General features: G+C 37.0%; 1 protein-coding gene across 2 annotated transcripts in view; it reads left to right on the top strand.

The window, feature by feature from the left end:
• The first annotated feature begins 2,570 nt into the window (after positions 1 to 2,570).
• The window catches only part of endov (endonuclease V), a 56,786-nt gene continuing 50,140 nt past the window's right edge, over positions 2,571 to 9,216 (top strand). For both annotated transcript variants that reach the window (XM_015375795.1, XM_015375793.1), the window contains exons 1-3: positions 2,571 to 2,712; positions 2,906 to 3,077; positions 8,201 to 8,335. In XM_015375795.1, the coding sequence (XP_015231281.1) occupies positions 2,669 to 2,712; positions 2,906 to 3,077; positions 8,201 to 8,335 (351 nt within the window). In that variant the 5' untranslated portion in view covers positions 2,571 to 2,668. The remainder of the gene's footprint in view (positions 2,713 to 2,905; positions 3,078 to 8,200; positions 8,336 to 9,216) is intronic.

Raw genomic sequence — 9,216 nt, 5'->3', positions numbered from 1 at the left:
ATTTATCTATATAAGCTTTTATTTCTAGTGCCACTAAGTGAGGAAAATTTGTTCAAGCTAGTAAATTTTTACATTATCTTGACTAAAATAAGGAGAATTTAGATGTATTTATCTCTTTTTGTTGGTCTGGTAGAGCTCCTTATATAAACTTATTTTGTTGAGCGACATTTTGAGGCAGTCACTGAAATCAGGTGTTTTCTGTAGCGTTCAGGAAATGAATGTTCAGTCAGATTTCTGCACCTGTTAATCGGTATTTTGGTTCACTGTTCATAACCTAGGCACTTTAAATTGATGTTTTATTTTAATAAATTATAATTTAATATTATTATTATTACTTTTTTAGTTTAGTCCGACTTGAATTACTAGTGTGAATTTATCATTTCCTTTAATGGAACGATATTTAAACTTTCAAGCACAGCTGTCTGGGTTTAAAAGTATGGTATTTTATATTCTGGTATTTTACATATCAAAGGGTTTTGTCATTTAGTTAACAGACCTTAATAATAATGTAATGTAATAATAAGAAATGTTGTTAGACAGGTAATACTAAATTAAGTTGNACAGACCTTAATAATAATGTAATGTAATAATAAGAAATGTTGTTAGACAGGTAATACTAAATTAAGTTGCTAAATTTCAAACTTAAAACATTGTCCGGTGCTTTTTTAATGTCTTTATTTTCATTTGGCAGAGTTGATGAATAGTCCAGATCCTGTCACCCAGTTATAGATTCATGAACATTGTTTCTGATGCACATTAAAACTTCAATTTATACCTCGCATTGAAATCTGTCAGCATTACATTGTAAAATGTCTTAATGCTGTCTTTATTTCTTTTGTGAAATTTAATTGCGGTTGGCAAACAATTTTGAAGTGCATTACCACCACCTACCAGTAAGGATTGTGGAACCAAAATATTTTCCCAGCTGACTTCTTTGAGTCCAAAAACATTTCAGCTCCTCTCACAAGGATCCTGATTTTCACTGCCTTATGCTTGGCTTGGTCTGTGCAGTTCATGACATACACTATGAATAGAAAGAGTTTCTCTGGTGTCAGAATGAAGTAATATATTCCTTCTACTTTATCTTGCAGCTTATATTTGTTTGTTTTAACATGTTGTATTTCTACTGCTTTCTTTCTCGCCTCACATCCTCCATAGTTAAATCTATGCTGGCCTTCACTATTGCAGCACCTTTCTTCAGCTTGCACTCCTCTTCTTCGCATCTTGAACACCTTTGTTTTCTCCTACAAACCTCTGCAACATGTCCGTAGCTCTGACACCCATAGCACCTGAGTGGAGGCGGAATAAACGGCCTAACTGGGAAACTCATGAAACCTATTTTGTCTCTTTCTGGTAGAACTGACTCTGAAAACTCTATCAGTGGTGACACGTTGCCACCCTTTCCTCTTGTTTGTTTTTATAAAGTCTCTGTATTGTGTTTTCCAGGCTTACAAGAATGAAATTCCCTAATCAATGAATATTCGTGTTAATTGGTATTCCTGTTATTACTCCTTTCACTGTTTTGTTCTCTCCTACAACTTTTATCTCTATAACCTCTCGTTTCCCGTGTCCAATACTTTTTTTTATGCTCCACATTATTGTAAATTACCAGCAAGTTTCCATTTCTTAACACCTTCACTAATTCCACTTCCCCAATTTTCTTTATTCTTCCTCTGGAAATTGAAATGGGGCTCAAAGGGAGTGGTGACCTAGTGGTTCGGGCATAGAGCTTGGAATCCAGAGGTTCTGAGTTCAAGCCCCACTCCCATGGACTGCCACTCTGGGTCTCTGAGCAAAGACCTTTAACCCCCACACTGCTCCCCTATCTCCTCTCTCTTTCCCAGTGGAAACTGTTCCAGCCTTCCTCATCTACCTGACTTGCCNCCTTCACTAATTCCACTTCCCCAATTTTCTTTATTCTTCCTCTGGAAATTGAAATGGGGCTCAAAGGGAGTGGTGACCTAGTGGTTCGGGCATAGAGCTTGGAATCCAGAGGTTCTGAGTTCAAGCCCCACTCCCATGGACTGCCACTCTGGGTCTCTGAGCAAAGACCTTTAACCCCCACACTGCTCCCCTATCTCCTCTCTCTTTCCCAGTGGAAACTGTTCCAGCCTTCCTCATCTACCTGACTTGCCATTTTGTTCCATGCACCAACCCGTCAGACAGAAACTGAGAACCAACTCCCCATGTCTCAATGCTAAAAAAAATCAGCCATTTAATAATTACCAATGCTTTTAAGTTGAAAGTGAAAGAATATGTAGCAGCCTCAATGATCTGTAATTGTTTTACTTGATTTTTTTTTTTTTTACGTACCTGTCATTTAATGTATCTGGCACTCAAACACCTTTAATCTGAAAAAAAAAAAAACTACATGCAACTTTGCTGCCTCTTGGCCAGGGCTCCCTTGAAAAAGAGGTTTTTAATCTCAATTGATTTTTATCTCCTAGTTAAATAAAGGTTAAATAATAATACATTTTAAAAAATGAAAGGACTTTATTCTGCATTGAGATGTGCAACGTGAAGAAATGACCATCTCCACTAGGGGGCAGTCTATGCCCGTAAAAAGACTCCGCCCTGAGTGTTTGCGGAAATAAACCTCCTGTCTTGTGTTGGTTAGCTCTTTTTCAATGAAAATACATTTTAAAAACTGCCGCAAAGGATAACCCAGATGTCCAGTCCTCCAACAGAAGAGTTGATCAAACAGTGGGAAAGGTTAGAGTGATCTCTCTGCACCGCCAGTTTTAATATTGACTGGATGTTTTTACTCTTTCTACCTGGCAGCGTACTTTGAGTTTTAATATGAACTGCATTCTGGGTTAATAAAACATTTTAAACCCTGAGTTTGAACTAATAGCAGTGGTGAGATAGTAGTCAGTCATGTATGTGTGTTGTGGCTCTGATGCAGCGAGCAGGAGCAGCTGAGGCAGCAGGTGGTGGAGGAGGACACCGAGGACTGGCAGAAGAGTCCAGGCTTCTCCGGCCTGAAGCGGGTTGGTGGCGCAGACCTCTCCTTCATTAAAGGGGATGAAGTCAACGCCTGCGCCCAGCTGGTGGTGCTCAGTTACCCCGACTTGACGGTAAGCCGAACCCCACAGCACCTCAGACAGAAGTAAACAGAACCGAGCTCCCTCTAGTGGTGATATGATAGAACAGCAGCAGAGGAAATTTCTTCTTCTTTGTTAGATTGTCGGATTGCAAACAACTTTTAGCTGTATACCGCCACCTACTGTACATGATTGTGTAGCGCTATAGTTCCGCCTTCTATATTCTATTTTTTTGTTTTTGTGTTATGTTAAAATAAAAACAATGCTGTATTGATAACCACATTTTCCTCCCTATCTCCATCTGTCCCTAAAATTCCTTTAATACTCCTTTCTCTCCTTTTATTCTAATTACTTTCCTCATCCTCTCTCTTTCAGTTGCATATTTAATGCAATCCATCAAAACATGATCCACATTTTCTTTTCTTTCACAACCCTCACATATATCATTATTTCTCTTCCATAGTACAAACAAAAACTCATTCAAGTAGGTATGTCCAGTTCTTAATCTATTATAGATTCTGCTTCTTTCTCAATATATATTTTTTTTAACAATTACAGATTTTTGAACCCTATATAATAATCTTCCTTTCTCATCTTCATCCCATATTTTTTGCCATAATTCTGTTTCTTTCTTTTTAATTATTGATTTACTTTCCACTTTCCCAAATGGAATCTGATGTATATTCTGCTTTCCTAAAGCCTTTTTAGCCATCTTGTCTGCTATTTCATTTCCTCTCACCCCTTCGTGTGCTGGAACCCAACAGAACTGAACATCTATTCCATACCTAAATAACCTAAACAAACTCTGATGAAATTCTAATACAAAATCTTTCCTATTATTTCCTCCTGAATGAATGCTTTCTATTGCAGCTTTAGAATCTGTGCAAATCACCACCCTGTCTGGTCTAACCTCCTCCACCCACCAGAGGAAATATGCTTTCTGCTTCTAAACTTAACAGACATGAGTCAAATTTTTTTTAAATTAATACCCAGTAGTCTTATTGTAAAAAAAAAAAAAACGGGAATTGTGTTTTTTTGTTTTGTTTTTTGGAAGCATCATCATTGACCTTGACCAGGTGATCTTACAGTAGAACTGCAGTCAGTCCCTGGACTACAATGGCTATCAGTGTCACTACATAGTTAGGGGACTAATGCAATGTACACATTTCCCACTGGGATCAGCTTCATAGTCATGGTAGGCCACTTTTTTTATTTTATTCGTTTTGCTCAGGCTCAGGCTGTTGCCCTGCAATGGACGGGCAACCTGTCCAGGATGTACCCCGCCTCTCGCCCGTAGACAGCTGGAGATAGGCACCAGCACCCCTTGCGACCCTGCTTGGGATTAAATGTGTCAGAAGATGGATGGATGCATAGGCTACTTGTAAGCCCACAGCCAGCTAAATATTTGGAGGGCAGTATTATTGCCATTACTGTTGATATATACCGGTAGTAGAAATTTTACACTTTCAGTAATAAAATGGTATGGGGGGATGGTCATTTACGAAGGGGGATGATAATTAAGATTTTTTTTTAAGAAGGGGGGTGCCATCCCCCCTCATCCCCCCTCAACTCGAGTGCTCTTAATACCTGATGTCAGAATATGTGCTATTAATATTAAAGATCAAGTTTATAAAAGTTTGCTTTGTCTTAAATTTGTCTCTTAAGCCAATTAGACACATTTAGTATATATTCACATACCACATAAACTTTTTTAAGATAATATTACATTGTTCATCAGAACCTCATATATTTATATCTAAAATACCGAACATTATGCCACTCTCTGCAGCGCTGCTGTTTACTGCACATGCGAACGGTGCACCCATTTCGTGTTCCTAACAGTTTACAGTTGGACTGGTAAACCTTTGTGGGAGTAATATTAAGAGAGCAGATTATGTGCCTTCTGGAGAAGCTGCAAAACGGCTGATTAAAATCCAGACACATCCCCCTGAGAAGGATCTTTAAACCCAGAATGCTCTTCAAGTGCCACTTAGTATAACAGCACACTGCTTTCAGAGGGATGGTTTACATGCCGGGGTACAAAAATGTACCCTTAAAAGGTTATTTACATTTCCTTAATTTTAAAAGAAACTAATGCCACTTTGAAATTATGGTGTGCTCTCTGCTTTCTCCTACATGACTTTTCACCAAGACTTAAAGACTCTTAAGTGGTTGTTGCTTGAGAATAAAATAACAACACTTTATTGTACAGTTTGAACTGAATGAAAGCAGTGCTGCTGTGTTAAGGCAAAGGTTTTAGTTCACTGGAGTTACCTGTTTTAAAGACAGACTTACTGATATATTTGTCAGGAAACCGTTCACGTGTTGAGACCCAGTTCCCCTGCTTCTGTGCAAAATCCCCAGCTTTTTAAAAACCCATCTGCATCTGGAGTTTGCCTTAATGAAAAGAGTTTAAGCTCTGATTCTGCACCATCTGAGACACAACACTAAAGTATTGTTGGAGTGACCAAAGAGCTGTGGCAGCCTGTGCTCCAGAGAAATGCCAGGCCCTGATCCCCTGAACACTGCTAATTAACTGCAGGATTCCAGGAAGCTGCTCTAATGCTGCTGCTGAAAATAATAGAAAATAGTGCTGAGGGACAAACCTTTAATCTTGTTATCAATTTTTTTTATTTACCTTAAGACCCTTTTATAGTGCGGCAAATACCTGTTTTACCCTGCAAAAAATTATAATCTAAGTAAGACATTTTTTCTTACAATACGTGCATTTTTCTTGGATTGAGTAGATAAGTGAGACAGTTTGCCAAAGGAATAAGACAATTATCATTTAAAAATAAAAAACAAAAACAACTGCAGTCTCATTTGAAGTGCATATTATATAATTATTTTATTTTAAGGGTAAAAATACAAATTCAAGTGTAAAAAAAACTTATTTTAAGAAATATTTACTAATTTTTAGATCATTTTTGCAGTGTAAACACACAGTAGAGTGACCCAAAATTTGTCATCTTTTGCTTGGTCGGATTATTCTAATCTATTGACATTATTTCTATTCTGTAATTCAGGATGTTGACTGTTTATTTCAGACCAGAAGGCCAGTTCGTACAGCAGATGTTTCAAAAGTTTTACAAGTTTATTGTATCATTTCTATCTTTTATTCTATAAAGTAATATTATTTGAATATCAAATGAAAAGGGTTAGTTGATCGTCTAAAAGGTTTTTGTATAACAAAAAATAAATAAATAATAACCCAGAGGTGTCTAGAGAAATCTTTAATGGATTACAAATATATAGAAATGTTGTTTAGGGTCAGAGGAACGACTTTATTTTACAGAGATGGAGAATATGTGCACAGAAACTTCTGTGATGTCATCATAGTTGTATTATTCAATTGTTTAATAATCTTAGTTTTGATTAACTAAAAGCCCAACCAGGGACAAGAGTTAATAATTAGCTCAAGCTAGAAGCTCTCTTTAATTCAAAAACAGTTGCATTCTGGGTAATGGGACTATACCACACTTTATTTTCTCCATTAACAGTAAATTCAGCCCATGCTATACATAATCCACACAAAAACATTCAATATTCTAAGCCTTCCTCCTGAACAAAAGCATTCTCACAGCATAATACTGCCACCACCATGTTTCAATGAGTAAATACTGTATTAGTCTGTTTTTTTTTTCTTTCTCTTGAATGTTTTCCATGTAGGTAAAAAAGTTTGTTTATGGTCTCTTCTGACCAGATCACCTTCTTCTAAATTTTTTTTGTCCACTGCAAAACTTGCGACCAACTGAAAACAGTATTCTAGCTCTCTTCTCTAAAGGTCAGATCTGAAAGCGCACAGCTAGTAGTTGCCCTTTTGACACATTCTTCTTTTGTGCTGTTGATCTCTGCAGCTCGCCCCCTCCTTCGATTACTGGATTACTGGTGTCCTTTCCTTCCCAGTCAGTTTAGCTTGACTGATGAAGCGGTGCTGCTCTAATCATTGAGGATGGATTGAACTTTACTCTGAGATTGTACTCTATTTAGACACATAAAATAAAATAGGCACAGTTTGAATCTCTTTTTTTAGATGAAATGCATGTCAGGATTATGTTACCTCTGGCGACACCTATGTATTTCATTTTAGCAGACAATATAAAAACCTCTTACAGCGTCGGATTTAAAACTCTCCCAAGGAGGAAGAGATTGCCCATTGGCAGATGACAATGTGTTTTCTGCTTTTATGAAGAATGACCTCTTAGACAAGGGACAAAATAACATCTGAGTCTGTTTGATGTGCCCATTGTCCACTGAACATTTTAGTACAAGAAGAGGCTTTAGGTGATAGAAAAAAATCTTGTTTCCTCTAAACCAGCAGAGAACCCTCTAAAACCTGCAGGACAGCGGGCCTTGAGGACCGAGTTTGGGGATGCCTGCTGTAACCTATGTATTGTAACTGTTCTCATCTTTGTCTGGTGTCTGATTTTAGGTGAAAAGAAAATCATTAGAAAAACTGTTAAAGTTACAGAAGTTTTCTATTTTTTCAAAGGCAGCTCACTGCTTAAGTCAGATTTGAATCTTTTGCTAAATAAGAAAAAATCTCTGTGCCGTTTTATAAATGCTGGAAGAAATATAAAGCCAACAAAGTGGTGATAGAGGTTGGCAGCCTTGAAATATGTGAATAGTCATATTTTACATAACTGTACAGCCGCGTCATTGAACAGATTAGGAGATGTTCACTTGTTATTGGATGCTTTAATTAATCTTTCTTTTCCATTAGCTTTAGAAAGCAAGATGGTCTGATGATAAACTAGTAAACCTCATAGTGGTCGTTTTCTATTGCATACATGAGATGTTGGATAATTTTAAGCATATTAGTTAAAAAAATTAGAGCAGGTTCTTTTATCTAAATATCTACATAGTTTTTATGAGTAGAAACGGAAACCAATTAACTAAATTATATTATTTATGAAGTATATCCTAAACGACAATTGTTCTTAAGGGTTTGTTTCATTTTGCACAGCTTTGAATCAGAATCAGAATTCTTTATTGTCATTGCTCCACAGGGGTGCAACGAAATTAATAAATTTGGTGTTTAGATGCTTGATTAAATATTAATCTAACCATAATAGTACAGGTGAATAAAACTAGAAGGGCTCACTGTGTCTAATCCCAGTGCTGTGAACTGACTGCTTTCTCCTCCTTCCTTTAAGGTCTTGTACGAGGACAGTCAAATGGTGACCCTGACAGCCCCCTATGTTTCCGGTTTCCTGGCCTTTAGGGAAACTCCTTTCCTCCTGGAGGCGCTGCAGCGATTGAAGACCACTCAGCCTACACTAATGCCTCAGGTCTCTGTTCAGAGATACACACATACAGTAGACCCCTCAACCCACAGTTACTGCAACAGTTAAAACATTGGACAGAGTTTCTCATTCGATGGCTTTTCTTTATGCTCTACAATTTAGATCCACAGTGAAAAAATTCAAACTGGTATGTAATACATAAGCAATTACTTAACATTGTTTTTAAGGGTTTTTGCTTTGATGGCAGCATTGCATTTGCATTGCAGGTGTGCCTTGGAAGCAGTTGATTATTTCAATCTTTTGCCTTCCTAATATGTTTGAGACAATCATTTATATTGATCAGAGGTAGGGGTGGCCAAGGGAACAAATAGCCCAGATTGCAAAGCTAAGGTTGTTTAAAAATATTTAGGTATAGTGCAGAAGTCCGTGTGTTCCTTCATACAACATTTTCTAGATTTTTGGGATTAATTTTTAATGCAGAGGGAAAAGAACAAACAACTTTTAATATTGCTGTATATAGTTGATGGATGTGAGCAGGAACTTTCTGATGTTTTTAATCAAGGAGCCAGATTTCAGTTGCATGTTTGTAACTACAGATGTCAGCTCAGGCTAAGACTGTGCAACCTAACTATGGAAAATAAAAAAAACATGTTCACCTATTTGAACAATAGACAACATGTTTTTTTTTATTACGCCGATTTCCAAGTGACTTTAGGCATGCAGACCGCCTTTTTAACATTTGTGAAAGAATTACAGTCATGGCCAAAAGTTTTGAGAATGATTCAAATGTTAATATTTACTTCAGTTTTTCTAACGGCAATATGCATATACTCCAGAATGTTATAAAGAGTGATCAGCGTAACAGCAATTAATTGCAGTCAATATTTGCCTAGAAAATAAACTTTATCTCCCAAAACACAATTCAA

Source organism: Cyprinodon variegatus, unplaced genomic scaffold (assembly GCF_000732505.1).
Source record: "Cyprinodon variegatus isolate N-32 unplaced genomic scaffold, C_variegatus-1.0 Scaffold126, whole genome shotgun sequence".
Classification (NCBI taxonomy): Eukaryota; Metazoa; Chordata; class Actinopteri; order Cyprinodontiformes; family Cyprinodontidae; genus Cyprinodon; species Cyprinodon variegatus.
The sequence above is the reverse complement of the archived record's forward strand: the minus strand, read 5'-3'. Positions and strand labels throughout refer to the sequence as shown.